At 47.6% G+C, this 21,007-nt stretch overlaps 1 protein-coding gene across 1 annotated transcript; it reads left to right on the forward strand.

The window, feature by feature from the left end:
• Positions 1 to 17,532: 17,532 nt before the first annotated feature.
• Positions 17,533 to 19,227, forward strand: LOC124660728 (alpha-amylase isozyme 3D-like). The gene is made up of 3 exons (XM_047198543.1): positions 17,533 to 17,799; positions 17,886 to 18,824; positions 18,906 to 19,227. The coding sequence occupies exons 1-3, from the start codon at positions 17,701 to 17,703 to the stop codon at positions 19,185 to 19,187; spliced, it is 1,320 nt and encodes a 439-aa protein (XP_047054499.1). The 5' UTR covers positions 17,533 to 17,700; the 3' UTR covers positions 19,188 to 19,227.
• The last annotated feature ends 1,780 nt before the right edge of the window (positions 19,228 to 21,007 follow it).

Consider the following 21,007-nt stretch of genomic DNA (forward strand, 5'->3'; position numbering starts at 1 on the left):
CTAAGTGCGGGCAGCGTGCCAATCCCGCCGTCGCCCCAAGGACGCGCCCTCGAAGCCGCCATCGAGGAGTTGTCGGACCAGGACCGCGCCGAGCCACGCTACCACCCCGACAACCTGACGGCGTGGAACTCCTACTTCCTCCGCCGGTGGGAGCAGGAGCTCGCCGCGTACGACGGCCCGCCGCCTCCGCCTCCGCGCAACAACACCGCCGGACGCAAGCGGTGGTGGAGCGTGCCGGGCCGGACGCTCGAGGCCGTCCTCGAGCACATCGAGGGCGGCAACTTCCCCCTGCTGACGATGCCGCCGCTATCGTGGGCATCGGCCAGCCGCCGCCGGGTAAGTAGCTGGCAGCCACGGCGCATGGCTGCCAGTTCCTCGTCGTCAGGTTCGGCGTCGAGGTCGATCTCCAGGTCGGCGCCATCATGGGCGCCGGTGAAAAAGGAACCGTCTTCCCCGCTGAGCACCCGCGCGCGCGGCAGCGGCGGGATCGTCATCCGCGAGCCCTCGACGGCGCAAGGAAGGCTTCGCCTCAAGCGCGAACCCGACACCTCCGGCGAGCGGAAACGCAAGCCGACGAAGGTGAAGGTGGAGGAGGCCGAAAGCGCTGAGGACGCCGCCATCCTCGAGGCCGTCATGGCGAGGTTGAAAGAACATCTCTCACATTATGTTTTGTGTGTTTGATGTCAATATAGGTGATACACTAATGTTTGATTAAGTGGTACAGGGATTACATAGATAATTATTCATGTGTGTTGGATTTGATCGTCTGTCAAAAGTCATCAGAAAAAGTTTGGCCAGGCCGGATAATCCGGGCCGGATATTGTTGAAATATCCGGCCCCTGATTTTGGCTAAGTCTCTCGAGGAATTGTTGTGCAGTATGGGGGCCGGACATTTGCCCGGATAATGTCCCGGTATTGTACCAGGGCCGGATTATCCGGGCCGGATATTTTGGAAATATCCGCCCCCCCCCGTTTTTGGCTAAGGACTGGAAGAAAAGCTTCTCTGATATAGGGCCGGACTTTTGGCCGGATTTTGTCACGGTTTTGTTCCGAAGGCCGGATTATCCGGGGGGGGGGGGGCGGATTATCCGGCCCCCCGGAAGCAGCAACGGCTCATTTTTGAGAGGGGGTATAAATACCCCCTTCTTCTACCTTGGTTGCTTGCTCAATCATTACACAAGAAATCTGCCAAGCCACCTCCATTAGAGCCACCTCAAGAAAGTCAAGATTTGCAAGATCTCCTTCCTCCCCCAACCAAAGCTCTTGATCTTTGGAGATTCGAAGGAGAAGACACCGATCTACATCCTCACCGAAGCGTTCTTCATTTCCCCTCTCTTGTTTGAGGGATCTCATGCTAGTGTTCCTATTTGGTTCCCTAGTTGATTTGTTGTTGATGTGTTGTTGTTGATTGTTGTATTGTTACAGATTTGGGAGCCTCCAATTTGGTTGTGGATGTGTGCCCCAAGAACTTTGTAAAGGCCCGGTTTCCGCCTCGAGGAAATCCCTTAGTGGAAGTGGGCTAGGCCTTCGTGGCGTTGCTCACAGGAGATCTGAGTGAAGCCTTCGTGGCTGTTGGTTTGGCTTGCGTAGCAACCACACTCCTCCAAACGTAGACGTACCTTATTGCAAAGGAAGGGAACTACGGGAATCATCTCCGTGTCATCGCGTGCTCCACTCTCGGTTACCTCTATCCCACTCTATCTCCTATTGTGTAGCTATACCTTGCTTAGTTGATATCCTTGTCATATAGGTAAATTCACTTAGTTGCATATCTAGAGAATTTACCTTTTGTGTCAAGCCTAAATTGAAAAAGAACTAAAAATTGGTTAGCACCTATTCACCCCCCCTCTAGGTGCGGCATACGATCCTTTCAATTGGTATCAGAGCCTCGGCTCTTCTTTCGGGCTTAACCGCCTAAGAGTATGCCGAACGAGGAGCCCTCGGTAGGGGCCGCCAAGTTGGTCTCCGTGGAAGACTTCAATTCATTGAAGTCCTCCATGGAAGCCCAAATGGAAAGCATGAAAAAGATGATTGCCGAGCTTTTGGCTCCGGCCCTTCCCAAGGCTCCTAGTGTAGAGGTAAAAGACACGGGTGCGTTAGATGAGGGAGAGGCTTCGGACTTACCCTCATCTACCAAACCCGTGGAAGGTGATAACTTAAACACTATCAAATCTACCAGTGCATCTCCTAGGGGAACTAGTGGAGGTGAAAGCTACAATCGAGTAGCTCCACCTTTCCTATCTCCCGATATACCGGTTCCCCATCCCCATTTGAACATTCGGGCGACCCACCTAAGTTTTCCGTTGATAATTTCGATACTTGGCAATTTGAGTTCCGCTCTCATGTTTGTAGTGCCTCCAATGAACTATGGAGAATCATCTTGGAGGGCTTCAAGCCATACAACCCCGACAAGTTGACTAGAAGAGAAGCAATTGATATTCAACTCAACAACACCGCCCTACACATGATTCAAACTAGTGTGGGGACACCGGAATTGCATCGTGTCCGGAACTACACCACCGCCAAGGAAGCTTGGGACGGCTTGGCCGCTAGTTGCATTGGAAGTGAGAGCACAAGGAGGAACAAGTATAATGCTCTTAAGAATAAAGCCGAAGGATTCATGAGGCTACCGGATGAAGATCATGAACTCATGTATGGAAGACTTGTCACGGTTGCCGATGCCTTCCGGCTTATTGGTGCCACCCACATCAATGACTCTTGGATCAAGGAGAAGTATATTGAATGCATGATGCCATTTGCACCCATTGATGTCAAGACTCTTGTGGGAAGGGAATGCTATTCCTCTCTCACCTCTCAACAAGTCGTGCACGAGATGCAAGCTCTCAAGGTGCTTGAGGAAACCTCTCATGATTCTCGCAATCGTGCTCTTGGGATGGCAAAAGGTGCCAACCTTGCCTTGGTGGTCAACACCGGTGAAGAAGTGATTCCTCAAGAATCTTATAGGGCATCTTGGAGTATGTCCTATCCGGAAGATTTGCAATGCCACTACCATGATCACATGGCCTTCCATGCAAAATCCTTTTGGGTTGATCCCTCCAAGGCCAAGGAAGACAACATCAAGAGGAACAACAAAAGTGGTTCCACTAGCTTTGGTCCAAAGACAAGATCTTGCTACAATTGTGATGACAAGCGCCACTTCATTGCCGAATGCCCCTATGAAAATAGAGAGCTTCATAATGGGAGGCTCATTCCCAAGGACAAGAGCAAGGACACAAAGGGCAAGTATTCAAAAGCCCCCAACAAGAAGTTCTACAACAACAAGACCAAGAAGGGCAAGAGGCCCTCAAGAGTTGTGCTTGTAACAAGGGAAGAATATTCATCCGATGAAGTTGAAAGTTCTAGTGGTGATGAAGATGAAGAAAGCTCAAAGGAATTGGCCGCCATCGTCACCACCAACATACCCTCTTCATCTCTCTTTGAATCTCCCAATGAGAACCCTCCTATCAAGAATGCACATTGCTTCATGGCAAGGTCCTCCTTGGACACATCTATCGTGCTATCAACTCAAGAAGAGTATACCTCCGGAGATGATGATGTTGATGATGAAGAAGATGCATCCTCCAATGGATTGGTCGCTCTTGCCTCCCTCTCCACTAACTCTTCATCACCAAGTGAATCCCCCAATGAGGTCATCCTTGTGGAGGAAGAAAGTTGCCTCATGGCTAAATCCTCCGAGGTATCATCTCCTAACCCCTCTATTCCTAACATATCTAGTGAACTAGGGGTTGATGATGCTAGTCTAAAAGTGAAACAAGAAATGCTAGATTTTGATGATTTCATTCTCAACCTACAAGGTAACACTAAAAAGCATGTTTCAAACCTCATGATTCGTTTAGCTCAACAAAGTGATATGCTTGAGAAAAAGGGTCAAATAGAGAGAGAAGACTCTCTCGAAATCCATGCTCTTAAAAATGCCATTGAGGAATGTCAAGAAACCATAGCTTCTCTTGAAGAGAGGTTAGAAAATATTGAAGAGCCTCAAGATAAAATTAACAAGCTCACTAAAGCTAGAGATCTTGCTAGGGCTAAGAATAAAGTGTTTACAAAGGAAAAGGCCCAATTTGGGGTTGATCATGAGAAACTTGTGAAGGATCTAGATGAACTAGACAAAGCTCACAAAGCTTTGAAGAGTGAATACACTCTCCTGTCCAAGTCGTTTGAGCAACTTCAAATTAGGCTTGCTACATATGATGTGCCTAGTTCCTCTACTCCTCTATGTGATCATGCAAATATTGTTGAGGAAAATGCTAGGTTGAAGGATGAACTTGCTAAGGCCTCCTCTCCCCAAAGTAACCTTTCTTTGGATGATCTTTTGAGTAAGCAAAGATCAAACAATGGGAAGGAGGGCCTTGGTTTTAATGCCAAGGCAAAGAAGGCAAACAAGCAAAAGGCCAAGCCCGCACAAGAAAAGAAGAAAGACGTCACTAATGGTGAAGCCTCCAAGGGCAAAACCATGAATGATGATGATGCGGGAATGGCTAACCCTCACTATGTTTTATTTAAAGATTATTATGGTGATGTTTATGCTAAATATGTTGGCCCATATGATGGTTATGTTGCTTGGTCTATTTGGGTCCCAAAGACCCTTGTTGCTAACAAAAGAGGACCCATTGCGAAATGGGTACCTAAATCCAAGAATTGATCTCATGTAGGACTATGCCGCCGGAGGTTCAAAATGGGTACTTGATAGTGGATGTACAAGTCATATGACCGGCGGCAAAAACCTCGTCAAGGAGTTGAGGCCTAACATTAATGATATCACCGTCTCCTTTGGCGATAATTCTACATCCGAGGTATTGGGTTTTGGCAAGGTTGTGGTTGCACACAACATTACTCTTGTGGATGTCATGCTTGTCAAAACCCTTGGTTACAATTTGCTTTCCGTTTCCGCCCTTGGCAAGATGGGTTTCGCCGTCTTTATTGATAATGATATTGTGGTCCTCTTGTGGAGCAAGACTCTAAAAGTCGCATTCGTTGGGTATCGCGAACACAACTTGTATGTGGTGGACTTTTCGGGGACCACCACGACAAGTGCGATGTGCCTATTCGGAAAGGCGGACGTGGGTTGGTTGTGGCATCGCCGCCTAGCCCATGTCAACATGAGAACTTTGCAAAGTCTTCACAAGGGGAACCATATTGTGGGTCTAATGGAAAATGTGTCTTTTGCCAAAGATCGTGTTTGTAGGGCTTGTGTTGAAGGCAAAATGCATGACTCTCCGCATCCAAGCAAGACCATTATCTCTTCCAAAAGGATCTTGGAGCTCCTTCATGTGGATCTCTTTGGTCCCGTTACTCATGCAAGTCTTGGTGCAAAGAAACATTGCTTGGTGATTGTCGATGACTACTCAAGATACACTTGGGTCTACTTTCTCAAGACGAAAGATGAGACTCAACAAATATTCATTGACTTTGCTACCGAGGTGCAACGCCAACACAACCTCCTCATTATGGCAATAAGAAGTGACAACGGCTCCGAGTTCAAGAACTACACACTCAATGATTTTCTTAGTGATGAGGGGATTCGTCATCAATATTCCGCTGCTTACACCCCTCAACAAAATGGTGTTGCGGAGAGGAAGAACCGGACTCTTATGGATATGGCAAGGTCTATGATGGCGGAGTATAAATCCCGCTATAACTTTTGGGCCGAAGCCATCTCCACCGCTTGTCACTCCTCCAACCGGATCTATCTCCGCAAGGGCTTGAACAAGACTCGATATGAAATACTCACCGGGAACAAGCCTAATATCTCATACTTCAAGGTGTTCGGGTGTAAGTGTTTCTACAAAATCAAAGGAGTTCGTTTATCTAAATTCGCTCCTAAAGCTTTGGAGGGTATATTTGTTGGTTACGGTGCCGAATCTCACACTTATAGAATCTTTGATGTATCCTCCGGGATTATCATTGAATCTTGTAGTGTGAAGTTCGAAGAAAATGATGGCTCCCAAGTGGGGCAAGTTGATGTTTGTGCGAGGTGATGAAATACCTCAAGATGCCATAGTAAGAATGGGTGTGGGATTTTTCCGCCCCATTGAGGGACACGGTGTGGCGTCTCGGGAAGAACTATGCTCTACCACGGTGGAGCCCTCATCTTCTCAACATCAACAAACCTTACCTAGTGAAGCAAATGATGCACCAACCCAAGAACAAGAACAAGACTCTCCCTCTTATGTGCAAGATCAAGGACAAGATCAAGGTCAAGATCAACCAATCATTCATAATGGCTCCAATGAGGATCCAATCAACTCTTGCCCTTCTCCGAACATTGTTCAAGATCAAGCACATGAGATTGAGCAACCCCAAGCAATTGAGGAAGCTCAAGTTCAAGGTCAAGACGGGGACCCAAATGATCAAGTTGATCAAGTGACACCTCCAAGGCCTAGAAAGACCAAGGAGGAGATCGAGGCCCGTCGTCTAGCAAGAAGAGAAAGGAACCTCGAGCTTCGTGGACACACTCATGACAAGGTTCTTGGTGATGTAAGGGCAAAGGTTTCCACAAGAAGGCAATTGGCGAACTTTAGCCATCATCATGCTTATATCTCCTTAGTGGAACCCAAGAAAGTATTTGAAGCCCTTGAAGATTCGGATTGGTTGGAAGCTATGCATGAAGAACTCAACAACTTCAAGCGCAACAAAGTGTGGTCTTTAGTAAAGAAGCCTAAGGAGTGCCGCAATCTTATAGGCACTAAATGGATTTTCAAGAACAAGCAAGATGAGTTTGGAAATGTTGTGAGGAACAAGGCAAGATTGGTGGCTCAAGGGTTCTCTCAAGTTGAGGGTATTGACTTTGGAGAAACCTATGCTCCCGTGGCTCGCCTTGAGTCCATCCGTATCCTTCTTGCTTATGCTTCGCATCATAACTTTAAGTTACAACAAATGGATGTGAAAAGTGCTTTTCTTAATGGTCCTTTGCATGAAGAGGTTTATGTTAAGCAACCCCGGGGTTCGAGGATCTCAACTTTCCTAACCATGTCTACAAGCTTGATAAAGCACTTTATGGTCTCAAACAAGCTCCTAGAGCTTGGTACGAGCACCTTAAGGAATTGTTGGTAGACCGTGGGTTTGATGTTGGGCTAATCGACCCCACTCTTTTTACTAAGAGGGTCAATGGGGAGCTTTTCGTTTGCCAATTATATGTTGATGATATTATATTTGGATATACTAACAAAGCTTTCAATGATGAATTCTCAAAGCTTATGACCGATAGGTTTGAGATGTCTATGATGGGAGAGATGAAGTTCTTCCTTGGTTTTGAGATCAAGCAATTGAGGGAAGGAACCTTCATCAACCAAGCAAAATATCTCCAAGACATGCTCAAGAGGTTCAAGATGACCGAGATGAAGGGTGTGGCCACTCCTATGGTTACCAAATGTCATCTTGCACTAGATCCCAATGGTAAAGAGGTGGATCAAAAGGTATATCGCTCCATGATTGGATCCTTGCTTTACCTTTGTGCATCTAGACCGGACATAGTGTTGAGTGTTGGTGTGTGTGCAAGGTATCAAGCGTCTCCTAAAGAGAGCCACATGATAGCCCTCAAAAGAATCTTTCGATATTTGGTTGATACCCCAAGATATGGTATTTGGTACCCCAAAGGCTCAAGTTTTATTCTCAATGGTTATACCGATGCGGATTGGGCGGGTGACAAGGATGATAGGAAATCAACTTCCGGGGCTTGCCAATTCCTTGGTAGGTCCTTGGTGTGTTGGTCTTCTAAGAAGCAAAATTGTATATCTCTCTCCACCGCCGAAGCCGAATATGTTGCCGCCGCAAGTGGATGCACTCAATTGTTATGGATGAGGCAAACTTTAAAGGAATACGGTGTCATTTGTGACAAAGTGCCTCTATTATGTGACAATGAAAGTGCCATCAAGATTGCCTATAATCCGGTGCAACATTCAAGAACGAAGCATATTGAGATCCGGAATCATTTCATTAGGGATCATGTTGCCCGGGGTGATATTGAGCTTATCTATGTTCCTACCAAAGATCAACTTGCCGATATATTCACGAAGCCTCTTGATGAAGCAAGGTTCTCTTATTTGAGGAATGAGCTAAATATCATTGATTCAAGGAGTATAGCTTGACCATCTTGCAAACACACCTTCGTCTCAAAACTTTATTTGGTTTAGATGTGGGCATGGAAATAGGGGGAGTGCGGTTTAAATTATTGAGCTATCCCTTCCCCCATAATGCCAACATTAAGAAATCATTCTCTTTATATCATATGTTGATATGTGAGCTTCAATGATGAGTAGTGGCTTGGACCCAAGATATATCTTCGCGGTGCCATGCCACAACACTCATATATGGTGGCCTAGGCCACCACACTCTTCTTTGTGAAGAGTTGGAGTTATTTGGATCTTATCGCCTCTTATTTGACATCTCCATGTTCTTATGGGAAATCACTCTAGTTTGGCCTTATTTGCTCATATCTTGCAAACTTGAGTGACCATGTACCATCAACAGTTTGTATCTTCTAAAACCTAAGCCTACTCTCCCCTATAAGCCATTTCCATCTTGCTCATTTGTCATGTTTGGTAAAAACTAGGAGTTTGAGGTGGTTCGGTCGGATGATCTCGGTTGCTCCATCTTATTGGTAAATTTGCACCTTATATGTGACGTGATACATCATTGCATCACATATGGGTCTTGCAAATAACCAACGAAAGATGGGCCGGATTCCCGGTGTTTCTGGAATTTTCCAGCACCCCGGATAATCCGGCCCCGGAGACACCGGATAATCCGCCCGGCCGGATTATCCGCCCTAAGCTAGGGCCGGATTATCCGGCCCGGGCAGATCTTGAAAGGGCTGAGGTCGAGGCCACGGGGGGAAACGGTTCACACCTCCTCCCCCACGCGCCTCTCTCTCTCTTTCTCCTCTCAAGATCGCCGGATCTCCTCCTCCTCGCCGGAGACGCTCCGTCCGCCCCCTCTCGGAGTTCTTGGGTGGATCGGGTGCATCTCCTCCCTAGCTACCTTCTCCTCCAAGCGGTTTCCACAATGGATGTGGGTATGATTCACAATCTCTAACCCTAGATGTTGTGTTTTATATGTGCTATTTTCTTGGTGGAATTGGTGTCTAGTTGTTCCAAATCGTTTGTAGTGTACTCCTCTTGCATGCTATGAGGTCGATCTAGTCTTAGACAAGTTTTTGATTGGAAAACTGATTATATCGCAGGGCCGGATTATCCGCCCCCCGAGCGGGCCGGATTATCCGGCCAGGCCGGATTATCCGCCCCCAGGGGACACCGGATTATCCGGCCTGGAGCTTCATCGCCGCTGCAGTTTTTGCTTCAATCTATCATGTCTAGATTTGTACCGACTTATAGCATGCTTCTCGAGTATATTATTGTATCTTACATGACTTATGAGCATTACCTTTCCTTTGCTACCCGCCTTTGCTTCTCACAGGTGGTGCTTCTCGGGGTGGTCGGAGACGCTCAAGGCATGATCGATCTAGTGACGAGTTTGCAACCAATGCACCTCGCAAGTCCGTCACTTCAAGGCGGAAGAACAAGGAAGTGAGGGAGAACTACAAGGCCATGGACCCAGTCTCTTATTCCGCTATTCGCATGAAGAACTGGTATGAAGATGTCCCAAGGGATGAAGAGATTGAGGGCAGGAGATTCCGGTGCATTGAGCAGGAATTCATCTACAAGGACATCTATGAGCCCATGAAGAATCTCGAGACCCATGCAAGCTATTGATGTGGACATTCCGGCTGAAAACAATCACTTTGAAGATGCCATCTCGGGTAGCTGGAAGGTTGGGTTTGCATGATATCATGAAGATTCAATGTGACTATAGCCCAGATTTGGTGAAGCAATTCTTTGCCACTTTGGCAATCAAGAAAGATGAGGAACACACTATGGAATGGATGACTGGCTCCACTCATCTGCAGTGCCACTCTACGCCAATTTGCTGGTTTTCTTGGAGTTCCGTTGATGGGGGTCGTCGTCTTCATGGACCACAACAGACAGATAAGAATGCTCTTGTGCATCTCTATACCTCAGCAGGGAAAATTGGTTATACTAAGGGGCTGCTTCCCATATACAATCAGCTGCTTCGGTTCTTTCGGGCAACCATTTGCCCAAGTGGTGGTAACAATGATGCTCTCCGGGGAGTCCTTGTGAACCTTATGCACCTCAGCTATAAGTGTGCTCGTGATGGGAATGAGGAACGGAACTTCACTCTTGATATCATGGACTTTATCTTCCATGAGATCCATGATGCCATGGTCTCCCGGACCTCCATACCCTATGCTCCCTACATCCAGCTTCTCATCAACAACACTGTGGCTGTGGTTGGTGAAGACTTGAGTGGGTATCCTTTGGTGACGCACCATGTCAAGAAGGCCTACAAGGTTAAGCCAGTCTCTTCAGCTGTTCCTGCTCCTGACTCCTTCATGGGTGATGCTCGTTCTAGTGGTTATGCTCCTGCTCGTCATCGTGATGTCCCGGCTATGAGGAAGCAAGTGACCCGGCTTAGTTGGTTCCAGCGCCATATCCTTTGCATGAACATTGAGATCCATAAGGAGAACTATGCAGCTAGCCGAGAGCGTTCTGAGATTAAGCATACTCAGGCGGTTATTCTTCACAAGCTAAGTGGTGATCAAGGACCCCCGCCTCAGCCTTCAGCCCACCAGGGTTACAGTGGATGGCACTCAGCACAGGTTCCATGGAGTGATCTTGATGATTGCCTTCAAAGGTCCAACACCTCTCGCCGCTCTCCGGATGCACCTGACACTGATGAGGAAGAAGAGGAAGAGGCATACGAGTCCGATGATGATGATGCCTCCGAGTGATTCTCATGGGACGTGTAGCATCGCGCTTGTCCCCTTTTGGCGTCTCGATGCCAAAGGGGGAGAAGTGTTCTATTAGGATTCTCGGGGATTTGCATGGTTTGGGCACAAGCATATGCGTTTATCATTCTTATATTGCTTGTGTTCCCTCTTTAGTTGAACTATTTGGTTTGTTTGTGTGCCGTTCAAAACTATGTGCTATGTGGTGTGAGACATTGTTATGGTTTTCGGATTTCTATTTGTTGAGATCAAGGATATTACATTGTGTGTGATGCTATATCTCCGCATTATATATCTACACATGGGTATGATTTCTTGCTTCCTATCTCAACTTCATATGTGTCAATGTCTTTTGTTAGAGCTCATGTTGGATATCTCTTGTGTTGAGGCACCATACTCCTATGTGTTGTGTATTTGTATTCAAATGCAAATTACTTATATGCACACATGTAGGGGGAGTGCCTCTATGTCTTGCCATCATGCTTGTCTCTATTGTGATTCCTTGGCAAATCCGTATATTGTCATCAAACACCAAAAAGGGGAGATTGAAAGAACATCTCTCACATTATGTTTTGTGTGTTTGATGTCAATATATGTGATACACTAATGTTTGATTAAGTGGTACAGGGATTACATAGATAATTATTCATGTGTGTTGGATTTGATCGTCCTGTCAAAAGTCATCAGAAAAAGTTTGGCCAGGCCGGATAATCCGGGCCGGATATTGTTGAAATATCCGGCCCCCTGATTTTGGCTAAGTCTCTCGAGGAATTGTTGTGCAGTATGGGGGCCGGACATTTGCCCGGATAATGTCCCGGTATTGTACCAGGGCCGGATTATCCGGGCCGGATATTTTGGAAATATCCGGCCCCCCCGTTTTTGGCTAAGGACTGGAAGAAAAGCTTCTCTGATATAGGGCCGGACTTTTGGCCGGATTTTGTCACAGTTTTGTTCCGAAGGCCGGATTATCCGGGGGGGCGGATTATCCGGCCCTTACTTAGGCCGGATTATCCGGCCCCCCGGAAGCAGCAACGGCTCAATTTTGAGAGGGGGTATAAATACCCCCCTTCTTCTACCTTGGTTGCTTGCTCAATCATTACACAAGAAATCTGCCAAGCCACCTCCATTAGAGTCACCTCAAGAAAGTCAAGATTTGCAAGATCTCCTTCCTCCCCCAACCAAAGCTCTTGATCTTTGGAGATTCGAAGGAGAAGACACCGATCTACATCCTCACCGAAGCGTTCTTCATTTCCCCTCTCTTGTTTGAGGGATCTCATGCTAGTGTTCCTATTTGGTTCCCTAGTTGATTTGTTGTTGATGTGTTGTTGTTGATTGTTGTATTGTTACAGATTTGGGAGCCTCCAATTTGGTTGTGGATGTGTGCCCCAAGAACTTTGTAAAGGCCCGGTTTCCGCCTCGAGAAATCCCTTAGTGGAAGTGGGCTAGGCCTTCGTGGCGTTGCTCACGGGAGATCCGAGTGAAGCCTTCGTGGCTGTTGGTTTGGCTTGCGTAGCAACCACACTCCTCCAAACGTAGACGTACCTTCTTGCAAAGGAAGGGAACTACGGGAATCATCTCCGTGTCATCGCGTGCTCCACTCTCGGTTACCTCTATCCCACTCTATCTCCTATTGTGTAGCTATACCTTGCTTAGTTGATATCCTTGTCATATAGGTAAATTCACTTAGTTGCATATCTAGAGAATTTACCTTTTGTGTCAAGCCTAAATTGAAAAAGAACTAAAAATTGGTTAGCACCTATTCACCCCCCCTCTAGGTGCGGCATACGATCCTTTCAGAGGTCCCTCCAGGACCTCGTCCCCGCCGAGAACGCCATGCCCCTCGACCAGGCTCGCGCCCGGTCGAGGGAGCAGCTGGGAGAAGGAGGAGGCGGAGCGTGCGGCGAGGCTCCTCCAGGACGTCGCCCACTACCGCCGGCCTGCGACTCCTCCATCCGGCGCCACCGTCCCCGTCGTCGACCTCGAAGCCTCCGACGACGACTGGTACAAGCCATCGCCGTCCCCGCCTCGCACCAGTGGCCGGTGGGGAGACGCCGGCCAAGGCAGCAGCCAGGGGGCTTCGGCGCCGCCGCAGTTCGCCGACGATAGCTCCGATGATGATGGCGGCGACGGCGACTACACGGTGTTCTACCGCCATTTCGGCATGTAGAGCGCCGTGTTTTAATATTTACAGTTGTATTCCCCTAGCCGAATTCGAAATATAGTCGAATTCGGTCCTCTATGTATGAACTTCGCCCTCTATATAGTAAATATCATTAAATTTAGTCTAAATTCGACCGTTTTATACCGTAGTTTGTCAAGTTTCCGTTTTTCAAATTTAGATCGCCGTCTTCGCCAGAGATCGCGGCTGGGAAACTACTCCTCCCCACGCCAAATTTACGTTCAATCCGGACGTAAATTTCTCTGGATTTCGGCGTGGGGAGGGCAAACGAGTGGAGATGCTCTCACGTGCACATCGACGCGACCTCTCCGCGGCCAGAAGCACGGGGTATATGCACCACACATGGGGAAAAGGATTCCTTAATCCGTTCTCATTAGGTCAGCACAAGGTGCTAAAAGCTGTTGCTGGCAACCTGTCCAGCTGCACTTCATATGAGGGCATGGCCAACGCGTCGCCCCAAGCAGCTTCCCCACAGTCCAGCTAGGTTCGGATTGTCAGACCAGTCGCCCCGCAGATTGCCAGAGTCGCTTGCAGAAGAGGCCGCTTCCTTGGCAGAGAAAGGGTGGAGAGAGAGGAAAAGGAAGGAGAGAGAAGAGAAAGGTGAAGGGAAGAGGATGAACTGTACACGGTAGAGAATCTGTAAAGAGAAAAGGATGGGTCCAGGAAGATGGTTGCCTCAGATCAATGCGATGGGAGTTATTTTTCTGAACCAATGCTCCATGACTTTTTTCCTAGGTGGAGTTGATGGGGAAGCAACATGTGACTGCCCCCATTGCTCATGCCCTGAATGGAATGCCCCGTGTTCCTTAACAAAAAATCTCGACGCCACTTGGAGAGTAGGAGACCACTGCCAAGGGCGAGTGCTTCAGCAGTCTGTGCATTCTTAACCTGGCGCAACATTCCTCCATTGATTGCCGCAATATTTTTAGACATGGTGTTTTGGCTCATACAGGGGTAAATGCACCTATTATGAAAATTTTATTTTAAAATATCAAAAAATAAATAAAAAGTCCCGGATGTACATCTGGACTTCAAATAATCGCACATGCAATGTATAAAAGACAAAAAAAGTCTCATATTAGGATATTTTGTAGCACCAAAAATTGTTTTTTCTACACCGTCCAAAATAACAATCCTTTTTCAGGAAATCTTTGGGTACGTACACGTACATAGAATGTAGAACCTGAATTTTTTGTCGATTTTTTCATGACAATTTAAAATATTTCTGGCAAAAAAAGCATCTACACATGTAAGGCGAAGTGAATTAACATTTCTCCTCCTCCCACCCGAGCCCATTACAGTTTCATGTATCTAGCCCATTTGCTCCCAAGTTGGGCCAAGCCGGTGCAATGTTTGTCCCCTGATCCCATTTGCCACCCCCGCCCAAGTTAACCAGGCCAAGGTCCGCCACTGCTCCTGCCTCCCGTAGCAGTCTAGACATCAAAAGCTCCATCTACATTTAGCCTGAGGAATTATTCTCTAGTGAACCTAATACACTCTTGTTCTCAACACCAAAGTGTACGTCCTATCAAACTTGGTTATGGCTTACATGGTACTTACCATGATTACTTATCATATGACCGACGAAGTAATGGCACTCTGACCAATGCTACATCAAAAAAGCTCCACATAGTGGGTGGCCTCGTGAATCAGAACAATTCAATTTTATAGAAGTTAATTTTTAAACCTGAAAGCTTCTCAAAAGATGAAAATACCAACTTCAGATTTCTTGCTTTCTCAAGGTCATGTTTCATAAAAAGAATCGTATCATGGGCGTATTGAAGTATAAATAAACCACCATCGACAAGATGCCACACCACACCTTCAATTCGGCCATAAACCTTTGCATGCCCATTGAATTATGGCAAGCATATCAACCACTATATTAAATATGATCGCATAATGGATCATCTTTCCTTAATTAGTTTTTCATCTGGAAGTATCTGCCAGCGTCACCATTGACTTTAATGGCGATAGTACCACCAAAAATTTTTATGGATCAGAGCGTGCCACTCATGAAAAAAATATTTCGTTCTTGACGTTTGTTGAAGGAAAGACCATTTAACTTTATCATAAACTTTTTAAAAGCCAATTTTTAAAATAACACCATTCTTCTTCTTCCTATGGAGCTCATGGACCGTCTCAGGCAAGATTACTACCCCATCTAGGATATTCCTCCCTTTCATGAATATCTTCTAAGCCAGTCACACTACATGATCAACCACATAATTAAGCCTTAATGTTGTGGTTTTTGTGAGAATCTTGAAGCTCACGTTAAGAAGATAGATAGGTCGATATTATTGGAATTTGGATCCTTTCTGCTTGATTAACCTTGGGCAACAAAATTATCTCACCGAAGTTAAGGCAAAATAGCTCGAGTTGATCATCGTGCAACGCACAAAACAATGCCATAAGATCCTACTTGATTATCTCCAAGGAGTTTTGAAAAACTCTGTTGGAAAACCATCCGGCACAGGGTCTTTTATGCCCTGTTTGGAAAACTACCTTTCTTACCTCATACTCAGAGTAAGGCGTTGTAAGGTAGGCGTTTTCCTCGGGGGAAACTTTAGGAATGTCATGAATAAGGGATTCATCCATTGAGACAGTTTCCTTCTTCAGGTTTCCCGAAAAGATTCTTATAGTAATTTGTAATATAGGATTTAAGTTGGTCATGGCCAACAATCGTGCCCTTATCCTGAACAAGAGAATGAATAAGTTTCTTTCGATGTCTACCATTAGCGATAGAATGTAAGTATATTGTGCTGGAGTCTCCTTCCAAGATGAAGTGGACCTTAGACCATTGGTACCGGTTCAATTCCTCCTCTCACAAGATGGAAGCCATCTTCACATTGTATTGACTTTCTAGTTCAATCTCTTGCGTAGATAGAACTCACACATCAGCGAGAGCCTCCAATTCATCAATCAAATTGATAAGCGAAGCTTCTCATTTTTTTAAACAACCGACAAGTGGCGTTCCCATCCCCCTAAGATGTTTACGCATTGCATGTAATCTATCATTCCATCTTTGAATGGGATTCACACCAACTATAGTTCTCTCCCAGACCTTCTTAACCATTTCCAAAAGAAAAAAAACATTCATGGTGTAGCCATCCAAATTCAAATTTGAATTGGTGTTTCCTTGCATCCTAGGTGTTCCCATGGTTAAAAGTATGGGAGCATGACCTGACCAAGCCTCAACTCGAGGAAGAGCGCGTACAATGACCATTGATTATTTAGATTACAATATAAGTCCGTAAATACACGGTTCAACTTCTCTTATGTAGGCTCCAGGAGATTATTCACCCATGTGAACCGTCTCTTGGCCATCACAACCTCTCTTAGATTCAAACTGTGAATGGCAATATTGAATAAGAAATGTCAATGATTATCGAAGGAGCCTTTGCTTTTTTACGGGAAAACGATAGCACATTAAAATTGCCCCCCCCTATAATAATAGGGAAATAATTATCTTTTGCTAGATTATCCAACTCACGAAGGAAAGCGATCTTAAATTCATCCTGGGTGGCACCATACATAGCGGCAAGACTATGTATGAAATTATCATCTTTGTTACGGATATGAAGTTTGATATGAAAATATCCTTCCAAACTAGGCAGCACCTCCATGTTATCCATTCCGATGCAAAGTAATATGACCCCGGAACAGCCACGATGTGGACGAGATAACCAAGAGAACTAATCCCCACAAGATATGCGATTAAGTAGACTTCCCGGGTAATCTCGTAGACATGTTTTAGAAATGCCCACAAATCTAAACAATGTTCTCTAATACAATCATCGATATGTAAATACCTAGCCAAGTTACGAAGGCCGCTATTTGTAAACATACCATTCATTAGAAAACAATTGTTGTCTTTAAGGACATAACCTTTCTGCATGGCCTAAATTTCTTGCTAGCAGAGTTAGATTTAGATTTTCGACAAGATGCTTTCATTTTATAGATAGAGCTGAGCAGAGCTAAATTCTTGCTAGCAGAGTCCAAAATTGCGGCCATGATGGATAGAGTTTGTGACGAAGCTGGTCGTGGAATGATCATCCGTTGGCTGATGAGCTAGCCGGTTGTGGATTGCTCCGTCGACCGACAACTGAGACTCATTGATGGGTGCACGCTATCCGATCCCCGCATTTCGAGGTCCGTATGTATGGAGTATCGACTCGCGTTTGCAGTTTCAGGATGTGGATAGAGCTGCCATGTCAAGAATTGAAGGACTAGGAGATCGAGGAGAATGCAACGGCAGCCACCGGTCGACAGTTATACAACGGTAGCCCATAACCAGCAGGGCGTTTCAAGCCAAGCAACCTTTGCATGCCAACACGACACTTGGGTCTTTGGACTTCCGGTCAATAACTTCCTTCTCCGACGAGATAGGGGAGGAGAAAACCGCCCCGGCAGCAGTCGTCGGCACCGCGCCGCCGCATCTCTGCGCCGTCGAGTCAGGGACCTTCTGTCCACGCGGGCTATAAATATAGACGGCGCTGCCTTCTTTATCCACATCCATATCCACAAGTACCGCCTCAGATAGATAAATCTGGTCCCTTCCCTGATCCTTCCCGGCCTCGACCACCGTGCCGGCGACGACCTATATATTCCCCCGGCGGCGAGCTCCTCGGCACAAACAAACAATCTTCATTCCTCAATTCTCTTTTCTACGAGAGATCAGCGAGCTACTACACTCATGAAGCGTTCGAGCAGCTTGTGCTTGCTGCTGCTCGTGGCACTCTCCAGCTTGGCCTGCTGCAACTTGGTCCGAGCACAGACACAAATCCTCTTCCAGGTACGTGTGGAATGTATAGTAGTAGATGCATAGATGAGCGATGCATTACCGAGATGTGATTGATCATGCACGCATGACGCATGCAGGGTTTCAACTGGGAGTCTTGGAAGAAGCAAGGTGGCTGGTACAACTTCCTCAAGGGGCAAGTCAGCGACATAGCCAAGGCCGGCGTCACCCATGTCTGGCTCCCTCCGCCCTCGCACTCCGTTTCCCCTCAAGGCTACATGCCAGGGCGGCTGTACGACCTCGACTCATCCAAGTACGGCACGGCGGCGGAGCTCAAGTCCCTGATCGCGGCCTTCCACGGCGCGGGCGTCCAGTGCGTGGCCGACGTGGTGATCAACCACCGGTGCGCCGACAAGAAGGACTCGCGCGGCGTGTACTGCGTCTTCGAGGGCGGCACGCCCGACGACCGCCTCGACTGGGGCCCCGACGCGATCTGCAGCGACGACACCAAGTTCTCGGACGGCACAGGCCACCGCGACACCGGCGACGGCTTCGACGCGGCGCCCGACATCGACCACCTCAACCCGCGCGTCCAGCGGGAGCTCTCCGACTGGCTCACCTGGCTGAAAACCGACGTCGGCTTCGACGGCTGGCGGCTCGACTTCGCCAAGGGGTACTCGCCGGCGGTAGCCAGGTCGTACATCGAGAGCGCCAGGCCCGGGTTCGTGGTGGCGGAGGTATGGAGCTCGCTGCGCTACGACGGGGACGGCAAGCCGTCGCACAACCAGGACCAGTGCCGGCAGGGGATGGTGGACTGGGCGCGGGCAGCCGGCGGGCCGGCCATGGCGTTCGACTTCGCCACCAAGGGGATGCTGCAGGCGGGCGTGCAGGGCGAGCTGTGGCGCCTGCGCGACGGCGCCGGGAAGGCGGCCGGCATGATCGGGTGGCTGCCGGAGAAGGCCGTCACCTTCGTGGACAACCACGACACCGGGTCGACGCAGGGGCTGTGGCCGTTCCCGGCCGACAAGGTCATGCAGGGCTACGCCTACATCCTCACCCACCCAGGGATCCCCTGCATCGTAAGCACCATTCTCGCCTTTACAAGCTTTCTCAGGTCTTCACCCAGACATTCTTGTAACGTCTGTGCATCTGCAATGTAGTTCTACGACCACATGTTCGACTGGAACCTGAAGCAGGAGCTGACCCAGCTGGCCGCCATCAGGGCAAGGAACGGTATCCGAGCCACCAGCACGCTGCGGATCCTCGTCGCCGAGGCCGATTTGTACTTGGCCGTGGTTGACGAGAAGGTGATGGTCAAGATCGGGACGAGGTACGACGTGGGCGACGCCCTGCCGTCGGATTTCCATCCCGTGGCGCACGGCAAGGACTACTGCGTCTGGGAGAAGGGGAGCCTCCGTGTCCCAGCGGGGCGCCACCTATAGCCCTGCTCAAACCCGCTTTATCACAGTTCGAGCATGTAATAATATAACGGTTTTGCTATGTCTCAGTTAACTGAGAATTTCTTAAATCTAAGTCACTTGTAAAAAAGTGCTTGAGTTGTACTTTTTTTTTAAAAAAGTGCAATTGCACTTTTCTGCCAGAAATGTGCAACTGTAACGAGTTGCATTTTTCTTTGACCTGCAGTTGCACTTTTCTGAGGTGACTGAGATTTAAGAAAATCTCAGTCAACTTAGACATAGACACACCCATAATATAAACCAATATCAACGAAAATCGTGAAAAGCATACGAGCTTCTCAACTGACTCTCTAGCTCATGCATGGGAGCTGACGCAAGCAAGTCCCATTTTTTACACGAAAACAGGAAAAAGCTTTGCGTTTAGATGTATTAATAGAAAATGAGAGTTCACACAGATATGTAGAAGCTCATGACGGGCCAACATCCTACCATACAACTCGATCCACTAGATCCGTAAACCTGTAGCAATGGAGATTAACGCTTGCATGCTGACTGCTTGTGTTAGGAGATGCATTGTCAAAGCGTACCACATTGCGATGCTTTCAATCCCACCACGCTGTCAGCATCACAAGCATGGCGTAGGCCCGTGGAGTAGATTTGGCAGCCTTCAACTACCATTCCACGAAGTCATCCTCCAACTCATCGCACAAGGGGTTAAGCTTGCAAGATCTAGATACGATGGCCCCATGAAAGTGGAACTCGTAGCAAGAGCTGGAGGAGTGCCGCATGTCCGCCGTCCCTCTCCAAAGGAGTGAGTCAGGCGTTGTCGAGAACTTACGTATGAAGGCACATTGGTTCTGCTCGACCAAGTCTCCCAGTCTTGATGCCGGTAGCTTCATTGCCACCTTGGCAAAAATATGGATAAGATAGATCAATCGGTAGTCACCCAAGGATGTCGCATAGCTGCGCTTGGGCAGTAGTATGATCAAGGCCTAGTTGAGGTCCTGGAAATCGCACCCGCACATGGAGTACAACATGGTGAAGGCCATCATAAAATCCATCTTGACCGCCCCGAACAGCTTTGGAGGCACTTCACCACTTCACGGGATTCTTCCTCCGAGAAGGGGGCATCTAGGTACAGCAAGTCCTTGGCATGCGTGCCCGGTAAGTCTAGGTCTAGCTTTAACTCACGGTCATCCGCCGTGCCTAGCAGAGTTTGGAAGTGATCGTAAGTAGCCTCAGCCACTGTTGCCATGTAGATTATGGATCACATTCTTCTATCTCCGGCCAGTAGGAAGCATGTTGGTGGAGGAAATCAGCGTGTTCGCGTCAACCTCCCTCGGCCAAGCCACCTTGGCCCTCTATCGTGCCATAGTATGTTCAAGCGAGGCCAGCGGCCAGCCCCAGCATGTGTGTTTCAGCTTAGCGCAGAGAGCGCGCTCATCCGAAGTGAGTTAAAGAGCGCACAACTAACTTACAAACCCCAGGGCAGTAGACAACACAGGCATCGGTATAACCTACACGCAACTGAAATTTGATATCTCTGAAAAAAGTTTCTAATGCTACGAGATCATATACAGTCTGCAGTGCGCAGAGTCAGTTTCGAACATCACCCTGTTGCATCACATTTGACTTGCAGTGTTGATGGCATGAAGCAGTGCTCAAGGCTTCAGAATGTAGAGCATCAGTGACCAGCTGCAGAATGTCTGCACTAGTAGCCATTACTTGTTGATATTCATCCCTAATAACAAAACCCTTGCTAGCACGTCGGGTCTGCTTCAGTTTTCCAGCTCCTTTCTTCTCCTTAAAAACAGTCATGACGTGATAATCAATAGAGGAGTAAA

Source organism: Lolium rigidum, chromosome 6 (assembly GCF_022539505.1).
Source record: "Lolium rigidum isolate FL_2022 chromosome 6, APGP_CSIRO_Lrig_0.1, whole genome shotgun sequence".
NCBI lineage: Eukaryota > Viridiplantae > Streptophyta > Magnoliopsida > Poales > Poaceae > Lolium > Lolium rigidum.

Coding starts and splice junctions, on each gene's coding strand:
- LOC124660728 (XM_047198543.1), top strand. CDS start 17,701: ATGAAGCGTTCGAGCAGCTTGTGCTTGCTGCTGCTCGTGGCACTCTCC. Junction 17,800..17,885: donor AGACACAAATCCTCTTCCAG/GTACGTGTGGAA, acceptor TGACGCATGCAG/GGTTTCAACTGGGAGTCTTG. Junction 18,825..18,905: donor ACCCAGGGATCCCCTGCATC/GTAAGCACCATT, acceptor TCTGCAATGTAG/TTCTACGACCACATGTTCGA.